The 24,130-nt window shown below is 45.0% G+C and overlaps 1 protein-coding gene across 1 annotated transcript; it reads right to left on the minus strand.

Moving 5' to 3' along the window:
- Nucleotides 1–940: 940 nt before the first annotated feature.
- On the minus strand, nucleotides 941–23,561 carry LOC141994636 (mesothelin-like). The gene is given in 20 exon segments (XM_074964867.1): nucleotides 941–1,279; nucleotides 1,949–2,138; nucleotides 3,466–3,560; nucleotides 5,490–5,653; nucleotides 6,225–6,358; nucleotides 7,244–7,396; nucleotides 8,214–8,407; nucleotides 8,877–8,994; nucleotides 9,475–9,565; nucleotides 10,454–10,635; nucleotides 11,738–11,867; nucleotides 13,434–13,519; nucleotides 14,640–14,760; nucleotides 15,353–15,402; nucleotides 16,366–16,500; nucleotides 17,039–17,209; nucleotides 17,867–18,082; nucleotides 18,957–19,086; nucleotides 20,233–20,357; nucleotides 23,481–23,561. Coding segments are annotated over 20 exon segments (2,667 nt in total). The 3' UTR covers nucleotides 941–1,178.
- Between the last annotated feature and the right edge of the window lie 569 nt (nucleotides 23,562–24,130).

Consider the following 24,130-nt stretch of genomic DNA (forward strand, 5'->3'; position numbering starts at 1 on the left):
GGTCAGAGCTGGTCGCCTGGAGACCCAGAGAGACCAAACACAGGCTGCCACGCCACCCTTCGCATTGTAAAAAGGGGCCGTGGGCCGGAGTGAGCCCCTTGTGTTCGGAGCATGTTTATCTTGCTCCACCCCTGCTCTCCTAGAAAGCTTTCCCTCACAGTCGCTGGGATTAAAACAAAAGTTCGACTCTCCCCCATGGTCCGTCCCGAGGGAATGCTGCTCTACAGCCGGAACGCTCAATGCTCGATAAACAATGGTCACTACGTTTCCTACTGAAATGTTTCATGGGCATAAAATGGACAATGGCTGCAATTCTGCGAGTGCTCCATGCGTGGGTGGGGCCTCCTCTTGGCTTCATAAACCTCAGCATTTATGACCCCTTATGTGTTCAAAGCTCTGTACAAAACATAACCCCCATAGTATCCCCATGAAGTAGGGATTATTTCCATTGTGGGGAAAGCGAGGCACAGAAAGGTGAAATAACTTCCCAAGGCAACACAATGAGTCAGTTGGAGCACCAGGTGAAAGAACTTCCCAAGGCCACACATCGAGTCCATGGTAGAACCAGGTTTAGAACTTGGGTCTTTTTGATTAGAAGCCCTTCAAATCATGCTGTTTTAAGCCTTGTGTGTAGAAAGACAGATGGGGCCCCATAGAGATAATGATAGAGAACTTGTATTTGTTCAGATGTTCCTCCATTTACATTGACTTGACATTAATTACATTTTTTTAAAAGTAATGGTTTTGAAAATGCTTTGATAAAAGGTGCTAAATATTAGTGATAAACACAGATGGCTGAAAAATGACATGTATTACTAATGATCATTAGCATGCGAAGAATAACAACAATTATAATTATTTAGGACCTGATTCTGAAAACACTGTTGTGGGTAGTACTTCTAACTGTCAATAGTCCTAATGAAGTTTGCAGAATTAGGCATATATTTTGCATTTATTTAAGCACCTTACCAACGGCAGTGCTGACTGTGATGATGGTAGGGTAATGGAATAATGTATTATCAAACAGAAATTAAATGCTCCACTTTTTTACATTTCATTCATTTAAGAACACTGAGACATATATACATTGAACGTAACCGTGCCAATTAGATAAATCATTGTAATTCACTGTCCCCCCAGAATATTACTATTTAATATTTGGCAAATATTGATACAGCCTACAAGAAAGCAGTTAACACCAAGGGGAAGAGCATGCAATAGAAAAGCTGGAACACGTGGTCTTTTGCATATGTCGTTGCTCTTCCGGGTATGTGAGGTGCTGAAAGTAAAATTTTAAAAATCGCATCAGTTCTGTTGCATTTCTGCAGGCAATAAATCCCTTCAATTCAAGGCTTTAACTGCCATACCTCCTTATATGTGTCCCATAACCAGCATTTGAAAAACATTCTAATAGATCTATTGAGATGTAAAATAGATTTCCAAGGAACAGGGTGAAAACCATCTCCTGAGTCATTTTAAAACTAGACCTGCAAACCACTGGAGAATATGGTATGGGAAAATCCCGACTGTGTGATAGACTAGATATAATCTGATAGGGCTTTTCAATCTCTGATTCCTACAATATTTTCAACAAACTAATATTTAAAGTCCTGATCCTACAATGAGCAGACCCCACTGCAAGATCAGCACCTAACATCTCTCTCATATCATAACCTAGTACTCTGCCCCACAAACTGAACTGAATGTATGAGAGAATCTACCTTCGGTGAATTAATTTTAAATCCTCCCCCCCTCCCCACGTGTTATGTACCAATTAAGGGTAATCTTATAGTTCTACTGTACAAAATATATGAAAGTTAAGCCTGTGATATGCATCTGCATCACAGGTGCACTTTTATTTATCAGCATTAGGTACAGCTCAGTGAATAGCTTTTTGAGGCATATATTTCATGAGTACCCTTGGCTCTTTTGTCGTGAATTTGCTTACCTGATGGAATATCTATAAAACCGTTAGGTGGCTTGTCTGGGAGTCCAGCTACAAGAAGGAGTCCTAAAGAATTCACCTCTGATTGGTTGTGTGCCTGGGTCCAAGCTTTCACCACAGGGTCATCAGCTAAATTGTTCAACTCTGGGAGATTAGCTCCTAGCAAATCTTTCAGATTTTGAGCGCTTAATTTCTACAGCCGAAAAGAAATAAAAATAGGTACATTAATGTGAAATAATTCCAAGCTGCTTACAGAAAAGTTACATAATGGCAGACTGACAACATCAGCTAAGGTTTCTTGCTCAGCTCTGCCAATGTCCCTCTACCAACCTAGTTCTGGGCTCCCTACCTACAGATCTGCTAATGCACCTCACTTCTGCCCTACAATAGCCCCTGCTACTCCAGTGCTCCTCACTACTAAAATACCTGCAGCACCCCCTATGTGGGAGACTACTCTGACTTAGAGTCTGTTTTGTCCTTCAATCCTGTGCAACCAAAATCTTGACCCTTCATTGAGACAATTCTGGCCTTCCTGTATGCAGAGAACAGCTGAGCTATGTAGTGGGTTAATTAAACCATCAGCATGCCTTGGCTGATTTTTGACTACTGCAGTTTTACATTATTTCTGCACTTAAATGCAAAACTGATCAAATATTTTGTTGGTTTAAAATTTAAAAGCAAACGAAGGTACCTACAGCTCAAGGCAGATAACAGGTTTAGATAAGAGATCTGTCTGGAGTTCTTGTCTAATCCTCTGGCGATGGCAATATACACACAATGTGCAAAATCTATGCAGATAAGCAAAAAGATAGATGACTGGAAAATGTCAATGTGCAAGGAGTTCATGCTAGCCCGAGGAGGCTTAGAGAAGGACGATGAGAATGACTGAGGGCATAAAAACCCTCCTTTCTTCTGAAGAGAGAGAGAGAAAAGGAAATACTTTTTCACACACTGTTTAATTCGACAGCGTAGCTCATTGCCACAGAATGTCCTTGAGGCCAAGAAATGAGTAAGATTCAAAAAGGGGTTAGACATTAATATAGCTAAGAATATCCAGAATTGTCATAATTAATGAGAACAAACATTTTGGAAAGGATGTTAAACTTCATGCTTCAGAGCTTAAGCGGCTCCCTGACTATTAGAGAGCAGGATGAGACCTAATGTCGGGGGCAGGCTACCCCACAGCTTCCTGCTATGGAGTTCTTACATCTTCCTCTGAAGCATCTGGTGCTGACCCCTGCTGGAGACAGGACACTGGGCTAAATGGACATTGAGTCTGATCCAGACTGGCAGTTACTATGTAGTCACATGTGACAATGGGGCCTGCTTAGTCCCCAATCCTGAAATCTAGGAAAGATTCTCATTTCAATCACTGCTTTTCTCTTGCAGTCAATGGGAGTCTTGTCTAAAAACTGCCAGATCAGGAGTGACATTTTTGTTCTCTCAGGAAAAAGCACTGGCAGAGCAGGCAGTGCTGATGGATTATTAATTGCTATTCCCGATGGAAAACGCCACCCCACCTGGACTTCATCTGGGTTGAGGACTGTAAATGTGGCTACGTCCATGACAGGATAACCAGAAGCAAATTTGATCAGATCCTTGGTTGGGGCTCCGCCTTTAAAGAAGAAAAGCAGAAGCTCTGTCTAGCTGCCAAGATCCCACAAAACCTTCCCATCCCATTTTGTGTCGTTGAACCATAGAGTCGTACAGTTTCAGGCCTGACAGGCCCACCAGATCATCTAGGCTTACGCCTGTATATTACAGGCAAATAAACAACACTTCTGCACCTAGCCCAGCAGCCCTCAGGAGACTAAACTGTTGTGTGCAACAGGCGGGAGCGAGGGGTGCCAGTACCCTGTCGCTGTTTTTGCATCACATCATAAAGTGGCGCAGTAATTCAGGCGGCTCAACAACACGGTATGAATGTGTCTGGAACCAACATTTTCCTCCTCTTAAAAAGTGTTTGTAAAAGCTGGTGCCTCTGGAATGTTTTCATGCTAACTTTGCCGCCTTGATCCTGCCCACTTCTGCAGGTACCCGCAGAGGCAAAGCCCACCACTGCCACGAAACAGGAAATTAGATGCAGTCAGTGATGCCATGACCAGCCGCACACGAGGCCAAATTTTAGATGGTAGATGATCGCTTGTGTGCACGTGCACAACAAAACGGTGCTGTTCATTGGTATCCCCCTGCACATCCATGCAAGGCCTAGCTGTACGTACGCACTACTGCTCGGGGTGGGTTCTGTGCTTCTCAGATACCGAACATGGTCAGCACCACTAAAAGGCTCAAACTATTTAAAGGGATATGACCTTATTCCTATCTGCTACAACGTCCAATCTTGATTAAAAATCTTCAAATGCTGGACAATTCACCACATACCTGGGTAAATAGTTCCAGTGGTTAATTACCCTCACTGTTAAAAATGTCATATTTCTAGTCTGAATTTGTCTAGCTTCAGGTTCCAGCCATTAAATCTCATTATTAGGGTGACCAGATGTCCCATTTTTAAAGGGACACTCCCATTTTTGGGGACTTTTTCTTCTGTAGGTGCCTATTACCCCCCCACCCCCGTCCTGTTTTTTTCACAGTTGCTATCTGGTCACCCTACTTATTATGCTTTTGTCTGCTAGATTAAAGAGCCCTCTAGTATCAGAGATTCTCTTCCCAAGTATGTCAAGACACCCCTTAACCTTCTAGTCATTTCTTGTCCTTCTAAATCAGGCACTTGTGCATTAAAATCACCGCAGGGGCACTTAAAAACCCATTTTCCCACACCAGTGCCTAGTTTGCACACACCACCATGGTGAATGAACACAGGCCTATGTGCCACAAACTCCCACAGTCACTTTGAAAATGTGGCCCATCTCCTAAGAAAATGCAAGGTGACACATTGTCTATATTTCCTGATGGATGCAATTACCTGTGATGATGATAGTAGTCAGTCACATTGCTGACTGCAATTCTTAATCACCTTTTTCCCCCCGAGGCACAGGTGGAAGGAGGTGGGGGAGTGGTTCCTTTCAGAGCCCCCAGGTATTCCTCCTTTAGCTTCTATTTACTGACCCCCACCACAAGTGGTCCTTATGTGGTAAGGCCTGACCTATCTCATCCCTCCCTTAAGTGTTGCTCTCAAGGTGGCTGAAGAGGTCACCATAGCTGCTAGACTCTCCTTCCTTCTCCCCCAGGATACATTGACACTGCAAAGAAACATCTGTGGTGCTGAGCCTCAGAGCCCAGGTCAGCTGACATAGATTCGTGGGCTGGAGCCCGGACTCTGAAACCCAGCAAGGGGAGAGGGTCTCGGAGCCTGGGCTGCAGCCTGAGCGGGAACGTCTCCGCTGATATGTTTAGCCCTGCAGAGCCCTGTGAGTTGGAGTCAATTGCCCCGGGCTCTGAGACTCAGCATCGTGGGTTTTTCTTTGTTATGTAGACGTACCTGCAGAAGCCAAATGCACTGCCCCAAATGGCAAAGGCCCGAGCTGGAGTCTCTCAGCCCTCCACACGGGGCACACTGAGCTACTGCCGACCTGCCTCTTTCAACCCTGCCAGCATCAACAGTGGGACTCAGCAATGGCAGGCTTCAGCAGCTGGTAGTAGGCGTCTGGAGAGCGCTGGTTCTCCTCGTAAGCAGCTCTCAGCTGGCTATAGAGGAGGTTCTTCTGGCGCTGAGAACACAGCGAGGTATTCATGGGCCTGCTGGTCTCTCTGGAGAGGAAGTGTTTTAGAGAGGTACCTTTTGTATTTGTCAACGTTTTAGCAATCAGCATGTGCATAGCTGGGTGAAATACACCCTGACAAAACCAAAACCCTGGCAGAGGAAGGCTGGCCCAGTGGTTAGGGCACTAACCTGCATTTAGGAGGCCCACGTTCAATTCCCAGCTTTGCCACAGACCCCCTGTATGACCTTGGGCAAGTCACTCAGACTGTCGGTGCCCCTGCGCAATGGGGATAACAGCATTGCCCTGCCTCACAGGGCTCTTGTAATGGCACAGCAGAAGAAACTCGGGGTCCTAGATAGGAAAGAGGCTGCATAATGCCCTGCCTTTCTCCCTCTCCCCAAACTGCTGGTGAGCCCTCCCCTGGGGCTTGTGACTGTCAGAAGGAGACTATCAGAATTTGTACAACACCAACGAATCCTCCTGAGCTCTTGCCCAGTCCGAGCTACAAAGAAGCAAGTCCTAAGTGTAGATATCTTGATCCGCTATTAAAAGAAGAAAGAAAGAAAGAACCCACTTACCTCGAATGTGTCTAGTGGTTAAAAGATTCACAAAGGTACCTGATGGCCTCACTGCTGATTGCTTTTATCTGAGTATCTTCCAAAGCACAGATGTGTGGAGCTAGCATTGTGAGTATTGTTCCATCAAACTGATTGCCATTAGCTTCTAGAGGCCGAGTGACCAGAGACTTAACCTGCAGGTATGACAGTTAGGGTAAACCGATGAGTGTTAAAAAAGTACATTAATTTAAATTTTAAAATTGCACTTGGTGACACCCATTCAAGTAATTTAAGATAATGTTCATCTCTATCACCTGACCCATTGCCACATCAAAACATTTCTTTTATAGTAAGTGCTAAATCAACAAGACATTTTAAGACAAAGAAAAATCTGCCTTGGGTCCCAAGTTTATTCTGCTTTTCCACCAGTATTTTAAATCCCCTTTTCCCAGATTTCTATAGGTGTCTCTTGACCTCCATTTATACTCACTGCTACCATCACGTTCCAGTATAGCTGATTCCATGTATTTATCACCCTGTGATTGAAAGATCTGTGTCTGAGATCCACAGTGGCTTTTAATTTCCTAATGTTCTGATTAAAGTCTCCATTTAAAACAGGAGAATGTACTTTTCTTTATCATCTTTATTGGTATCTGTTCATAGTTTTGAAACATTCCCTTTTGTGGCCTCTTCTTTGCCAATCAGAATAAGACTGTTTCCTTTAATCTCATGTTCGAGAATCTGGGAGACCCCATGTCATTTTGGTTTCCCTACATTGCACCTTTTCTAATGTAATAACCTCCTTCGAGTGGAAGCTCCCTAGCTCTGCAAACAGTTCCCCAGATGGGGCCAGACAAGTAACAAGATCACTGTTTCCAGGGCAAGAGCAATCTCTGTTCAGTAGAATGCTGTGTCCAGTACTGCATACAATATACTCCGTGTGTGTGTGTGTGTGTGTGTGTGTGTGTGCAGGTGTCACATTGTTTAGGCAGCAACAGTATCCACTTTTTAATCACTGATTTATTTTTTTAATTAGTGTCCTAACAGCACTTGTCATGTTTTGCTCACATGTGTCTTACCTTTGGGAGATCCTGTTGCCATGATGTTCCTGTCAATAGGGCTGATAAAGTCTTGGCTGTAGTGATATTCCAGTTAGCTATTTCAGCTGTGGTGTACATCCTGGCTATGTTTCCTAATAGTGGAAGATAGTCTTCAGGCAGCGTACCAAAGATCTGTTTGTAGCACAAAATACAGTGAGCAGACGGGCAGCATATGCCTGCATTGTTTCAGTGCACACACTTCTCAAATGGCTATGAAGCTAATGTGTACAAGAAGATCTACTGAAGTGTGCAGGATTCACTGACATTGATTCAAAATCCAGTGGGTAAACAGGTGGATTTGATACACCTTCCTAAGTTTCCAAATCCACCATCAGTAGTCACAGTCGTGTGTTTTATTTTTAATGGCTCATGTTTTTTGTTGAACTTCTTATGAACTGATTCCTGAATCCTGATGCAATATCCTAACTGTGTTTAAGGGGAAGGGAGTGGTAAGAGCTGGGGATGTGGTATCAGGACTTTTGGGTTCTATTCCCGGTCCTGATACAGGGAGTGACTTTTGGCCAAAATTTTCAAACGTGGGTGTTCAAAGTTCGGCACCTACATAGGTGGCTTGACTTTTCAGAGGTGCCGAGAGCATGCAGGTCTCATAGACTTCCAAGAAATTATAAGCGCTCAGGCCCCCTGAGAATCAGGCCAATTATTGTTTACAAAATTTGGCCTAAAACACTCAGCATTGTGTCCCCATCTGTAAAATGAAGCTAGGAGTGTTATGAGACTTAGAGCACATTGCAAACATTAATGAATTAAGATCTTCACTGGAAAGGTGCTGTAGATATGGAAAATGTCCTTGTTAGAGTCAGTGAACTGACAATATTGAAAAGTTAAAACCCAAACAACCCCCTCAAAAGCCATCCTTCAACGTTACCCTTTTGCCCCAACAAGTCCTCCTTCGCATATCTCACCCAATCTGTTCCAGATTCTACGCTACCTTGTCCAGTTTCAATTTTAGCACTTGAAGGAGAGGGTCCTGAAATTCCATCTTCCCCAAAGTTTCCAAATTGTTTCTCAGCACATCATCAGGCAGGCAAGCATCCAGATCACTGCTGGATGTGTACTTGAAAGCTAGAAGGTCTCTCTGCTTCACCACTACTTCTGTTGTCAATGGAGTTCTTGTGCAGTCTGCTTGGGAGAAAGAGATACCATTAAAATGTATTTTTTGCCTTCATTCCACTCTGTGCAAATATCTCCCAGCATGACATTTCGGAGAGCTTAGGGCTAGAATCATGGTGGAGGCAGTACATTCAGCCCTTTGGGGAGGGGGAAGCAGCATATGTTGTGACACCGCTTCTGATGTGGCCATTTCATCCAGAGGGATTCACGTGGAGCCTTTTGGAGGCATTGGGGGAAGAGAGGAAGGAGAAGCAAAGGAGGAGAGACCCGTAGCTGTAACCTGTGCTGACCTTCCACCGTACTGGATGGAAGTTAATTGGCAGCATCAGATTCCATTCTAAGATCTTGTGTATCTACCGAGCAGGAGCTGGCATTTCCTGAGAAGATGCAGCTGTGGTACATGAGAGCAGAGGAGAAAGGGAGATTAGACTAGAGGAAATGAGACCTAGCCAACACAGGGCATATCACACACGGTACGTACTTGCAGCTTGTTTTTGCCGCTGAGGGTTTGCAAGCTGTTTCAGAATATAGGTGAATTGGTTCCTATTCCAGGTCTTCAACTGGCTCAAGAAATCAGGGAAAAATTGTGTCTTCTCTGTCTGGTTAGGAAGAAAAGAACTTTATGGAAAGGCAGCTGCTGGGATAGGTATATTGGGGTTTTTAGGAGGTCTGGAGAAATGGTTTTCAGTTTCCTAATCCATCCTCTTTTAAACTGATTGCAATATTCCTACATTTTACTCTGTAACTTCACAGAACTATGCAGAAACTGTAGGAACAGGTGTATGAAGCTCCCAGCTTATATTAGATCACTAATAATGGCACCAATACTTAGCACGGATGGGCTCTATATATTTAAAATTTCAACTACCTGGGTCTCACAACACCCCTGTAGGTTAACACACGGAGCAGAGACACAGAGGATAAGTGACTTGCCCAGAGCCTTACAGCAAATCATGGTCAGAGTCAGGGTTACAACCCAGGAGTTTCTGTCACCTGGTCCCATGCTCAATCCATTAGGTCATGCTGCTTCTCCTGACATACACTAGACATAGGGCTGATGTTCCATAGTAGTACAGTACCTCTGAGATCCTTTGAAGTGTACTGCTCGTCAGGCCACTGGCAAGAATACCCATGTCTGTCAGGGTGCTGACTGTCCATGTTGAAGGTGATCTGAGAAGGAAAGAGGTGTATTTTGTATATGGCCTGAGCTTATCAAAACATCCTCGTGCTAATGATGTGATCACTCAGTGCAGGAAGGGAAATTAAAATGCATCTCATGCCCGATGCAACGCGTCTGCAGAGACATAACAGAAACCCGATGATGCCTGTACGTCAATCAGGAGAGCTCGGACAAAAGGCACTATACAAGGGAAGACTATTCCTTTCAGTTTATTAGAGTCTTTGCCTTCAGTTGTAAAGAATGAAAGAACTCGCCCAACGAAAACTATGAAGTCAGTCTGGGACAGACAAATGAGAGAGTTCAGAGGAGGATCAAGTCTTTGAGAAAAACTGGGCATGTTTAAGCAGGAGAACAGTAGAATGAGAGGTGCCGTTATAATGGTGTATAAATAGGCAATGGTGTGGTCTCAAGAGGAGAGGGATCAGTTCTTCTCACTGGGCACTGAGGCCAGAATGAGAAGTTGCAGTAGCAAGGACATCTGAGGTTCACTGTTTGGAAAAACTTATCTAGTATAACAGCAGTTAGGCAACCGAGAAAGCTGCCATATCAGTGGAGATGCTGGAATCACCCTGACTTGAGACATCCAAAGATGGACTTGACACCCATCCATTAGGAATGCCTTAGATATCAGTCTTGCCCCAATGCAGGGGTATGGACTAGATCACGGATTCTCAGCCTAGGGGTTGCAGTCCCAGGGGGTTGTGACCACCCTGCTCTTCCCCATAATACCAAATATGCCAGATGAGAGAGGTTTCCTGCGATGAAGAAGATTGAGAACCACTGGAGAAGATGGTCCACTGAGGAGATCCTATCTAACCTGAATGAGTCCATAACACATCACTAAAGAAGTTTAGAACATGATTCCATGTATGACATACCCATATTTTTTCTTTAGCTGCTGCTCTATGGCTGTCAGTTGGTCTTGAGTGAACGACATGCAGCTTTGCAATATTTTTAGGATGTACGGGTCAGATTTTGCAATGTCGGAGCCATTGAGGGCACAGGAAAGATTGCCTAAAATTTGTAGGTTTTCCTTTGAAAATGATAAGGTAGACGTTCCCTGAGAAGATGAAAAAACAAAAGAAATTGACATGAGCAACAAAGTTGGCTGGATATAGTACCACAATGCATTTATGAGGACATTTCACAGAATATCTCACCTCAGCTGCTTCTGCTTCTACATCAGTTGCTCTTAGCAACATATACAAGGAGGGTTAATCAAGCCATGTACTTCCATGGAAGCTTTTCCTGAACCACAGTTGTAAGATTTGGGCTTGAACTACTTCTTGTATAAAAGAGTGATCAGTCATGTCGTACATGTTACTTTCAGGGAATAAGAAATTCCCTTTCCAAAATATCCTGAATTTTCCTGAGTATGGAATGGGAAAAGACCTCCCGTGAAATCCTGGCCCTGCTGAAATCAGTGGGAATCTTGCCATTGATTTCAGTGGAGCCAGGATCTCCCCTGCTTAGTGGCGACTCATTTATATATGCATTCACTCAGTCCACCCAACTATAAAAATTCCCGGGGTACATAAAGTCAATTTTAATAAAAGTTGGGTTTTTCCTTAAAAATAAAATAAAGAAACAAGTTTCCAGGCTTGTCTACATGGGGAAATTCACCAGAATAGTTATCTACTCTGGAATAGCTTCCCATGTGGACACGCTTATTCTGGAAGAGGAATATCTGCACATGGAGTTATTCTGGAATATCCATTGTGCTTTAAACTTACACCCTACCTTATTCTGGAATAGCTTCCCTGGTAGATAAGTTCTGTGGCACTCACTGACCCAGCCCTCCCCACAAGACACCTCAGGCAAAAGGCAGTGACAAGAAATGAGCCCTATGGATCAGCAAACTTGCACCATGTCAGGAAAGGAAGTGAATTCTGGAGCTAACATGCCAATGAGCATGCTTGGTCACCACCCCTCCTAAGTGTGTGTGTGTGTATATATATATATATATAGGGACTGTTTGTTAGCTTGTATTCTCAAGTTGATAGCAGCTGTTGAGCTGAAAGTTGGGCTCATAGACTTTTCGATTTTAAAGCCAGAAGGGACCATTAGACCATCTAGTTTGACCTTCAATATAACACAAGACAGAGAATCTCACCAGTTATCCCTGGACTATTAACTAATCAGTGAATAAAATAGCATCTTACCAAGCAAGCCTTAGCACTCTCCAGCAACAACTGTCTTTTGGAAGACACTCTTGGCAAAAGGTCAACGTTGGCTTGTCCAACAAGGTGAAAATATTTCTGGCAGTTTACTGTGTTTGAAAATTTCTCTGGTCTAGAAAAGATTAAACAACAGACATATCTGTCCTCCTACAAAACAAACCATCTTAAACTCGTAGAATTGCAAACTGAATTGCTTAGCAGCACTGGTCAGATGCCATTCAGAATAAATACTGTTCGGTGAAAAATGTCTATATTCATCATCACAGGCTTGATTCAGCTTCCAATAAAGTCAATGGAAAGTCTTTTATTGACTTAGGTGGGTGGTGTATTGGTCTCGAAATCATTTACTCAGCGAAGAGTATTTGATCCAGTGTTGGCAACTCACAATTTTATCCAAAATTTCAAAATATTTGCTAAGCCCTGGTTCCCGGAGTCACAGGATTCCATGAGATTCTCAGCTTTCTTTTCTTTATCCTTCATGCTTGCGGAGAAAAGCTTGAAATGTGAATCCTAGTGCTCAGACTCCAGAAGAGAGGTGAAAATGAACCCAACCTTTTAAAAATATGAATTTTGTTTTTCTTTCTTTGCTTTTATTTAAGTGTTCTGACTTTTGATGCCTGGTTGATGATTTTTGAATACTTCAGGTAGCAATAGTTTTGGTCAGGTCTGTTTGTTGAAACTCAAACCGTATCTACAGAATGGTAGCAAGGAAAAGTATATCCCACAGTAAGGTGGCTATCAGGATAAACCATAGCAGTGACTTGAATAGTCCCCTACAAAGCAAGGAACCCAAACGCAACAGCACTAGAGTAGATCAGGAGAAGCAGAAAGTGAAACGGGGCAGTGTTATTCTCCAAGCTGATTTCCATCTATATAAATACAGTGGGGGTGGGAGAAGATAACCACCAGGGGTGGAGAAGAGCTAATTAAGATGAAGGATAATATTGGCAGAAGAACAAATGGGGATAAACTGGCCATGAATGAATTTAGGGTGGAAATTAGAAGAAGGTTTCTAACCATCAGAGGGATGAGGTTCTGGATCAGCTTCCCTGTAGGAGCAGTGGGGGAGTGCAACCTAACTAATTTTAAGGCTGAGCTTGATACATTTACGAGCAGAACTATATGATGGGGGTTGCCTGTGGTAGAAAGAAGCTGTACTTAGTGACCCAGGAGGTCCCTTGCAGTCCTATATCCTATGTTCCAAGCTGAGTGAAAAGCAGAAAGTGTATGAATAGCATAAATCATAAGAAGTAGATTAGATTTTTAAATTTATTTTTGTTTTAATAATTTTTCTTTATTAACACAGGTATAATCAAATGGGTAAAGACATCTCAACAAATATACAGTATTGCTAACTTCAAGCATCAAAAATGATGAGCCAGGCCCCCCAAAATCATGAGATTTCTAAAAATAAATAATATTGGGCCCTTTTCATTTGTCTTTTGTTTTTTGAGCCTTTAAGGTACCCTCGGTCATCTCTGCACCAAGGGGGCTAGAAACTTAAAATGAAGCCTCAACATGACTCCAGGAGCGGGTGCTTTAAGAATGTACCACATATTGTCAGATTTGCGATAAAATTGTGAGAGTAGGCAACCTTGAATTCATATTGTTATTTTTTTTTAAATCTTCAACAGTGTCCTTTCAAAAGTGAGGGAAGAAATGCACTCGTGTGTCTTACCCCATGTAAAAAAGAATCTCAGCTGGATATTCTTCAAAATCTGATGGAGTTATCTGTCCTGTCAGTCTTTTTGTCATGCAGCTGAGCTACAAAAATAATACGCAAGGATGATGGTTTAAATCACGGATTGACTCCTTCTTCCCCAACTTATAACTCTCTCACCGGGGTTTCATTAGTCATCTGACCACAATAAAACAACCAATAATAATGCTGCTTTATTCCAAAGACCATTAAAGTCTTTCCCTTGATTTAAAGAGGTACTAGATCTAAGCCCAAAGTGCATTACAAATTTGGTATGTCTACATTGCAACACCCCTCCTCCCCCAGCGAGACTCAGAGCCTGTGTCTACACTTAGGCTTGCAGTGCTTGCACTCTGCTGCTAACACTAGCAGTGGAAATGTTCCTGCTCAGATTCTAAGACCCGCTCCCCTCACCAACTTTCAGAGCCCGAGCAGGAATGTTTACACTGCTCTTTTTAGCGTTGTAGTGCAAGTCTGAGTCTGTAGACCCAGACTCTGAGACTTGCTGCTGTGGGGCTTTTCCCCCCCGCCCCAGTATAGACGTACCCAGAGTGGCCCTGATCCTGCATTATGATCTATACTGATTTCAGGGAGGTCCAGCCCAGGTATAACAGGCCATCTGCAAGGATCACAATGCAGGGCTGGGGCTTATGCATACCAGTGGGACACTGACCGCTGAAATGAAGCCACCTCTGAAATGGAACACAGCATCTGGCTAATAGTCCACAGTGCTATGCAATAGTTTGGGACTGGAAGTGAAGAAGAATATTGTATCAAGTTGAAACTTCAGAGGGAATTTAGGGAGGTGGGATATTAGCCCACATTGCAATATAGGTCGGTCACTAGGGCTAACTCCCTTAATCTTCTGCTAAGTGCCATAGGCTCTTTAATAACTGTGAGCCTTGGCTTCATGACTCAGATGAGACCTGAAAATGTTTGAAACATGTTTGGTCTAGGTAAATTACTAGGTCTATAAATTTAGGAGCTATGCTTTCCTCTAGCTCTATACAACTGCATGACTCTGATTAACACAAATGTGTGTTTTATGCATATCATGGGCCTAATCTCTCCCTGGTGCCATTCAAACTGCACCAGGGGTGGATTTGTTGCCACACCGTGCAATCTTGCTCTCTGCAGACATTCCACCATAGACTTGTGCACGGATTGTCCCCTGTGCTGACTCACCTGCCTATCTTCCAGCCGTGTTCGTTTGTCCCTCATGGCTTTTGCCAGGCTAGCAAACTGACTGTTGTTTAAAAAGTTTGCTGCTCCACAGCTGAACCCTTGAAGGACAGCGGAAGATAAGCTAAGAGAGAAAAAGAGGCTTTATTATTTGGTCAACATTTTGGTCCCTCTGCCGCCTTCTTCTTCGGTATAAAAAAGAAACTTTTGGAGACTATTTTTATTGATGGGGAGGCTTATTCCTTGGGATCATCCTTTATACGTGTGCACACACACAATGCAGCAGTCCTACGGAGGCTGGAAGTGGCTCTTTCTAGTAGCCATCAATGCACCTAAAATTGACTGGCCTGGGGGTCACTCGAGAGCAATACAACAGGTGCCCTCCTAATCTCAGCATGCTGCCTATTGAGATATTAAAAGCCGTTGCCAAATCTGGGGAGTTGAGGTCTAAAGCTATCAGGGCATCTAAATAGAGCCCATGGTATACATTGACAATGGCAAAGCTACGTATCCCATTGCAGTATAGTCCAATGATTCCCCAGTACACAAAGATCAGAGCCCTTGAGCATCTGAGGATGTTTAAATCTAGAGGGGCCTTGTCCTTCAAGGAAAACCATCTCACACGCGTTCTTCCATGCATTGTGGAGGTAGCACCATTCATGCTTTAAAGGTAATACCTATTGCCTGCTCAGGGATGGAAATATCAGCTAACTCACCTGGAGTATTGCTGCATGGACTTCAGCACCGCCTGGAAGAACACGCTGGCCTGTGATTATAAAAAGAAGCAGAGCTCTTAATGTGCTGTGGAAAAGAGTATATTCTACATTTATTTTTCGACATGGGCACTCTTCTCACTGAAAGCTTTGCACGCAAAATGAGTGTGAAATATGCCCCTTACAGTGGGATTCCCTTCACTAGTTCCTGCTTCTTCACCACCTTCCTGCATCCTACTGAAAAACATGCTTCATTCCCCCCTGAGCTACAGCACCTTCCGAAGGAAGATGAAAAGCAGCTGAGGCATGGAAAATGAAAAGACACTGAGCTGTCACACTGGCTGGCTGTATGTTCTGCAGAGAGAGCTTCCATAAGCTGCTTTTTAAAAAAAACAAAGAGGGAAAAAATACTTTGGCCCCCAAAATCAGAACGTGTTTATGCTGGAGAACTATTTTTTCCCGTTTTAAGGGGAAATTAATAATCATAATTAATCATGCACTATCTTTCTATAGGATCATTTATCTAGTGACACTCAAAGTGATTCAGACACTGGAGCACTAAATTCTGCATTCAGCTGCAACAGTGTAAATCGAGAGTAACTCTGCTATTGTCAATGGAGAGACTCTGGATTTACACATCCTTAGATAAAAATTCAACCCTGAATGCGTCACTCACTCCTGAAATGTAGCTGACTCTGGAGTGGAGCGTGGCAGCTACTTTTCACCTGGTACACTACATTTTAGGTGGTTAAACTTGTGTAGCTCTGTTAAGACAATAAGGACCTAAGCCAGAAAAGCACTTCAGTTTCCTTTTTCACTAACAAATGAATAAGAGGCGGAAGTCTGGGAGCAATGGTCCGTTCTTATTTTGGTTTCTTCAGAAAGAGTAGAATTCAGTGGCAGTGCCAACTGTCCGTAGGAAGCAGGACACAAGGGTTCTCACAGGGAACTGGAGAGGCTGGGAGAAGAGGAGGAAACTGACCACGAAAATACAAAACAGCAACAAAATGAGCTACCTGAGTGGCTGTCCATTTCTTCTGGTTGATTTCATTGACATTGATCTGGGGAAATGCCAGTCTAGACAGAGGGATCTGATCAGCCAGCTTATCTGGGACATTGAGGAAGGTGCTTCCGGTCACGCTTTGTAAGATCTAAAATGAAAACAAACACGGACGTGCTGGGCTGCCGGGCTTATAAAACTCCGGGCTGTGTCTTGCAAGGGGATAAGCGCTGACGATTGGCTCTGAAGCCAGTGGAGGGGCAGGGAGAAGGCTCAGCACCTGGCAGAACTGAGCCTTTGCTTCAGGGATACTTTTGTCTGCTCGTTCTAAGTAGCATGGAAGTTGCTGGATGGCCAGCACTGGAGCCCGGTGTTTATGCAGAGATCGGGTACAGCCTGGGCAGGCACAGTGCAAGCTGCCCTGCCCAGGAGGGTCATCTCTAGGAATGGAAGGAGAACTCGAGCTCGGTGGCCCATTGAGTTCTTGTCCCCTTTGCTGACCCTGCCAGCAAGAGGGCCAGGAAGTGGTTTGGGTTTTGGTGAGATGCCCGCACAGACATCAACTTCACACTAACTGTGTCTCAAGGCAGTGACCTGGAGCCTTGACCGTATCTGTTCTGGGTGCTGATGAAAAGCAGCCGGGGCATTATCAGGTGAAGAGCTGTACTTTAGCCAATCCAGAGACTCACCCGTTGCACAAACTTGTGTTTCACAGGCAGAGGGGCCTGTTCCATGCTCTCTGTGAAATTCTGATCTGCAGCCAGGAGGAGGGTGTCCTTGTTGTCCAGTTTGTCCAGCACATTGACGGGAAGGCCAAGAGCTAGCTTCCCCAGTATCAAAACACTGCTGGCTTTGTTGATCTAGTGAAAGATTCACAACACTGCGTGGAAGCCTAAATAAATCATCCTCTGTCCTTTCAGTTAGCTGAACTGTGCCCTCGCTGTTGCTGAATGAGAGTAATGCAAGGTTTCTTTAATCACCTTTCAGGCTAACTTATTTGGTCTGATAGGTCAAAAAGTGCATGCGTGCGATTAAACAATCAGTGTGCAGGGGTGTGTATGCAACGTGCGTGTTCACAGTTGCAAATGATCGGGCGTGTGTCTCCCTGTGTCTGCTCTGTGCACAATGGCTGATTTTTTTTTTCAATACAACACCAGCGCAGTGGGAGTGGGGTGGGTAGGTGGAGGGACGTCAATAAAAGGGCTAAACTGAATGAAAACCCTGACTGTGGTCATGGGCTACCTAGTGTGTATATGTCACCACCACCCTCTTCAGCTCAACTGTGTGTCATAGGCCTATACTGCTAGTGGAGAGTCTTCTTTTGCCCAAGTGGCAGGGGCTAGTGTTTTTTAAGTAGGAGGAGCTGAGCTTTAGCCCAGCTGTCTCTGTGAAGTTCTGAGTGGTCGCAGCATGCCGTACAGTGGCAGCTGAGAAGTCCTTGTGTGTGTGGCTTTGGTACAATATACTGGCTAAGGAGACCAAAGCCCTCCCTTCTTTGTGTGTATATATTTATTTACCTGGTATCCGTTCTGGATGACTTTTTTAATGACGATGGAAGCCTGCGCTGGGCTCCAGCCCCCTGCGGCTGAGAGCAACGGGAGCACCTGCTGAAGGCTTTGCCCATCCGCTTTAGCCAGGAGCACAGACGGAGTTAACCCGATGGCTAAGGGACAGAGTCTTTTAAAGGTCTCCACAGAGAGGTTGCTGGTGGTGTCAGGCAGCGCACCCGTCACCTGTGAAAGGAAAGAGAGTGCCGGGGTTACTCCTAAAAGACATAGTTGGTGCTTCTCAAGGAGGCATTTAGAAAGCAGACATCTGTCACAGGTCTGCAGTTCTGTGTCAACTGATTCATATTTGTGTAAGACACTAGGGGGCCATCGGTAAATTGTTAGCTCTTTTCTCCCTTCTCTATGTGACTTGCAAGTCCCAGGGGCTAACGCACAGGCTACCTGGGTTCTCCCGACTCTGCTGTTGGCTCTTTGTGTGACCTGGGGCAAGTCACTGAGGGTCAAGTTTTCAAGAGCGGTCACTACTTCTCAGTGGCTGACTTGGTAGGTACCAACTGGAGACACTTAGGACGCGAGCTTCAGAGGCATGGAGCACCCACAACTCCAGACGAAGCCAGTGGGAGCTCTGGGTGCTCAGCACCTCTGAAAATCAGGCTCTGGGCATTTCAAGATGCCGCCTCCTCTCTGTGCCTCAGTTTCCTCACTGTAAAATGGGAGTAACACCACCTGCCTGACAGCGTAGGTATGAGGTTTCGGGAATTAAAGTTTGTGAAGCTCTTTGAAGCACTCTATTAATATGGCAATATGTTATTTATTTAGGATTAAGGCCCCTTAGTCCACATAGGTATTGGAGTGCACTTCCACGATGTAATAGAAGAGGGATGGTCACTGGAAAGATTTCAGTGATGCCCTTGATTTGCAAGGCAAAATACGACGGCTACACACTCCATGAAAGTGCAGAGGTGGGGTCACCTCAATTCCCAGTCGCGGAATCCTGGCGAGATGGCAAAGGAGGGTTCCTGCTGCCGTGAAAGAACTGCAACATGCAGCCTAGTGTCCCCAAATGAGACCTCCCCCGGCTCCCCTCCTGAGGGCTCACCTCTCCTGCTGGCTCCTGGGAAGGTCTCAAACAGCTCTGCAAGGCTGCCAGAGTCGCCCTGACTTCAGTCGCTGTTGTTTGGCTGATATTCCGCTTGCCAGCCACGTAGCAGATCAAATTGTCTGGAACGCTGTGGGAAGAAAAGCAACGATGATCTCTTCAGGTAGAGCCAGGATAGGCTTACAGGCCTGTCTGCCCTATTCTTCGGCAATGGGGCCGTAAAGACTCCCCTGGGTGCTGCTGCTCTGAGTGCAACAGGAGAGAGAGGCTGGCCCAATGGTTAGGGTGCTACTCTGGGATACGGAAGAGCTGGGTTTAATTCTCTGCTCTGCCACAGACTCACTGTCTGAGCTTGGGCAAGTCTCTCAGTGCCTGTAAAACTTCCCTACCTCACAGGGATATTGATGACGAATATGTTAGAGATTGTGAGATGCTTGCATACGATAGTGATGGGGACCATTGGTGTCACAGACGGGGGCATGGGCGGTCAGGCCTAGTGGTCACAGCGGCAGAATCAGAGTTAGAGTCAGGAACTGAGCAGGGCTGGAGCACGGCTGGGAACAAGGCTGGCCCAGGAGCGATCGCAGCTGCAGGCATAAGTGTTGAACAGCCACAGAGCTGGTGGCAGCCTCTCAGCCCAGCAAGGGGGTCTGGTCAATCAGGGGGTTCAGTATAAGTCAACTGTCTGGTCCCACGCTCGGCTGCAGGCCCTGATTCCTGGCAACAGGAGTGTCTGAGCTAGTTAGTGCACTGACCTCTCACACTGGCTTTAATGCACCTGACTGGGGTGCATCAGCCCCGGAATGAGGCCAAGGCTCGGTGCTGTTACTGTCCCACCGCTGCACAGTGGGGGGACAGGCAGAGGCCTGGTGTGGGGAGTGTCCTACCCTGTCAGCCCCCACAAAGTAGGAAGACAGTGGAGGAGTGGGGATGGACTTTCTCTGCACATGACTAGAGGGGAGGGGCCGTGTAGAACATTGGGGCTCTCCCTCCATGAGCAAGCTAAGGGGGGCCATGTCGAGACAGGGAAATCCCACTGAGTTAAACTGGTTTGGATGACACTCAATAGGGTGTCTTAGTTTGCTGGATTTGTGTGAACCCCAAACTAAAAAAAAACAACAGAATCACCTTGAAATCAGGCAAGCGAAACCCAGTGGGTATCATGCACCGTGGCCAGGCAGCCCTAAAACACCTGTGACAGTAATGTTGATGCCTGATTTGTTGGCTTAAAGGTACACGCGCCGTCCCCACAGCAGTCACAGACCAGTCACGTTACCTTCCCAGCCCGATGGAAGGATTCTGCATCGTGATCAGAGTGGAGTAGTATTCCTTCACGTCTTCTGGAAGCGTGAGTTCCCCCACCAGCGCCAGGTTTCGAGGATCCACCGCAAAGTCTTGAAGCTGTTCTGACGAAAGTTTTCAATGTCACCATTGTCCTTGTTATTGAAACATGCCCCCCGCCCCACTCAACAGCAGGTCCGGATCCGAAATCAACCAACGAGGGACCAATCTCTGCTGACGGCCCAACGGGACCAGCCAAGTGAAAACATGTGCAGAGCAGTTGTGGAGACTGGGGAGTTTGTCACATTAGCAGTGCAGGGTGCTGATCGCTCCTGGACTGCTGCAAGTGGTCCTAACCCTGTCTCTTTAAAATATGGCATATTCAGGGATACTCGGGCAGCAATCAGCCCAGCCAAACACCATGCAAACGGGTCTCTGTGCAACTACGTCTGGCAGCCGAGGGGCTTTGTCTTGCAAGGTTCTCTGTTGGATCTCAAAGGGTATAAGTGGACCTCTGGTATCACACCCCTGGCATCAGTGGGGTTACCCCAGGGTCGAGATTGAGATTGGCCCTAGGGGATGCGTAACTCCGCAGAACTCCCTGAGGTAGTAACAGTATGAAGGGAGCCATACGGTCGTCAACCATTGCCACTGCTATACAGGAGGAAAGCTGAATTGTAAGGGGAAAATTCCAAGATAAGGAGGCAGAGAAACCCTAATCTCCTTCCAAACTGAGATGGATGCTTTCCTCTGCTCCTGATTTCCCAGCATCCCAGGTACTTAAGCTTGGACCTATAATAAAATGTAACCCAGAGAATATGTTTAAAAAATATAAAGCCAAATGATCTGCTTCTTCTAAATGGGCAAATCTCCACCGAAGTCCATGGATCTACACCAGCAGGGGAACCGGCCCATCAAGTGTTGTGACTGGCCATGCATGGTGGAGCTGCAGTGTGCTTGGCAGCGCATATCCAAGACAGCCTTGCTGCTATCTCTGCGGGGCCTTGCAGCTCAGCCAGATTGCTGTGTCCTTGCAATGGTCTCAACAGTATAAAACAAACACTCGGAAACACTGGCACAGCACAGCCTTCTGAGCCTCTTATCCTTCTAATCGAACTGCTGCGTTTGCTTCAGTTTTAGATCCCAGGCTGCTGCTCAGCAAGCAGATGAGCCAGCCCTGAGGCCGCGGCCAGCGCTGCCTTTCGGCTGCTTCTTAATGGCGATAATAAAAACAACCCCCATCCCTTTTACAGCATGTTCCCTCTTTACAGATATGAACTAACTGATGCCCATCGTCCTCCAGGATGTAGGTAAATATTCTTATCCCCATTTTACAGATGACTGAAACTGAAGCACAGAACAATGCCTGTGGAAATCCATGAGAGTCTGTCCACTGACTGCAGTAGACTTGAAGGAGGCTCAAGATCCCAGAGCAAATCAGAGCAGGGGTTCTGAGTGTCACGGTCAATCTGCTCGACCCCTGCTGCCTGTTAAAAAAACAAAAAGGTGTCCCCTTTGAGTCCCTCCCCAGAACTCTTTGTCATGACGCCTACAACTAACTTGACAACAGTTAGCTGCTGGTGTGCAGAGACCAATACTGTCTCATTATTTCCTTGTATTCTCCCATCTGTCTACATCCGTCTGTTGTCTCTTGTCTTATATTTTGACTGGAAGCTCTTTGGGGGCAGGGACCATCTTTTTGTTCTATATTTGTGCAGCACCTGGGATCCTGTCCATGACTAGGGCCCCTGGACACTATGCTAATATAAATAAATAATAATAATGACGAACCTGGTCACTGATGTGTTAATGTGCATGAATGCACTCCTACGTCGATGGACAGTAAAGCGTAGTGAACGAAACCCCTCAAGAAACCCAAACTCTGTACATACCAACTGCTGGCTGTCACTGAAGGCTCTGAGATCCTCACCAGTGCAGTGTGTCAGATACTTTCCCAGGTGGTCTAGAAACCAAGCCGTGGAGTTCTGGTCCCCATCGCTTTGGTTATAGCACTTTGGCTGGTCACCTGTCAGGGATGAGAGTTATCGTTTCTCAACAGTTGTTTATAAATCGACAGTGTCTCTCGGCTCCCGTCGCTGTTGTGCCTTCGTCCCACAGTGTTGCCTCGTGACACAGAGTGAAAATGCTGGCAGGCCCAAAGTATGTGTTGCTTTGAGAGATTAATTCAGGAATCTGTGTACTGGTGCCCTCTGTTGGACAGAGTGTGAGACCTATTCTTGTGTTAATTCAGTTCCGTCTGAAAGCCAGTCTCCTAAGCAATCCAGTCCCCCCATAGCTTTCATAACAATAGATATAAATGGCACTAATATTAACTATGTTGCAGCTGCTACCACAGAACAGACTGATGATGATCCAGCTAGTACTGGTTCCCCTTGCAAACATCAGATGCTTCAAAGGAAGGTTTAAAATAGTCAGACACTTAACTGATGAATGGTCTCCCTGGGGAGACATTTCTTCTAGATCCTAGCTGGTAATCAAGCATGAGGCCTAGTGACGATGACTCCTTGCGATTTTGGTCCTAGCTAGTGTAATTGCACTTGCTATTTTTATTACTGTAAATGTCTAATTAAAAAAATGACAAGATTACTTTCCTCAAAAATATCCTGCAGTACAGAGTTCCACAGGTTAATTATACATTACGTGAGGAGCTTACCTGGCTGAAGAAGATAGTTCTTGAGAATGATGTAAATACTTCTCTGCATCTCCACTGTGTAATCACGGTAGTGGATGTTTAAAGCCTTTACTCTGGTGCGAGGGGAAAAGGGAAATGTTAAGGCATTAACAAAAAGGGGTTGCATTCTGCAGATGGGGAATGGACTAGGTGATCGGACAGAGGGGTGGGGACCTTGCAAGAGATCCTTTCCTGCATCCAACCAACTTGTGGTAAATTATGGAATGCTCTTTGATTTCCGTCTCATGTCCCTTTGAGAAACCTCCAAACTGTTCAACAATTTCTCCACACAGCCTAAGAGCATTTTAAAACTGAGGCCATAGGAGATAATACATATCAGTCGGTCAGTCTGGCAGAATGCTCCTTAGTAGACTATGCGTGCATGTGTGTGTTATTTACATATCAAATATATATTCAAACGTAATGGTTAAATATTGCATGACCATAAGAGAACCAGAAGACCAGTATTTGTTGTGCATTAACCATTCTGTAGTTTTATGCTATGGAGGAAAAATGTAATCCAAAATGTGAACCTCTGAATCAATTAATACCTTGTTAGCAGCAGACATGGCAGCATTCAGAAACTGGGTAACGTTCTTTGGTGGAATTAACAGGACGACCTTCTTGAGCATGGTGCCATTAGCAATGACCTCTGGTTTTGCCAAGAGCTCGGCCACATCATTTAGATTTGTATTACCAATGACGTCAATCTACATATTTGCAAGCCAGATATAGGAGATAATATTACAGTGTTTACAAATAGCATTGATTCTATTTCATTATGTTCAAGATAATACATTAAAGTACGTAGAGCATATCAAGAAATCTTATGATCACACTGATTGATTTCTTCCAATCAAGACGGGAAGTCTTTCCAAAAGCTATGGTCTAGCTCTAGCAGAAGTTATAGGCTTGAGGCAAAAAGCACAGAATGAGGTACTGTGGCTTTCGCTCTCCAGAAAGTCAAACTTGATGGTCGTAAAGGTCCCTTCTGGCATAGAAATCCTATAATTCAATTAACTGTTAGTAAATGTATCTGCATTCAGTTCTTTTCATACTAAACACAAAATATTGGTGCAAGAAAATAGCACAATATCATGTCGTGGGTATGACAGCGGATGTCATCACTTCCTGTAGCTAGAGACAGAAGATTTGTTTGAATGAAATAAGAGATTTCTGATCTCAGGCACTTACAATGGTG

This window comes from Natator depressus, chromosome 10 (genome assembly GCF_965152275.1).
Source record: "Natator depressus isolate rNatDep1 chromosome 10, rNatDep2.hap1, whole genome shotgun sequence".
Classification (NCBI taxonomy): domain Eukaryota; kingdom Metazoa; phylum Chordata; order Testudines; family Cheloniidae; genus Natator; species Natator depressus.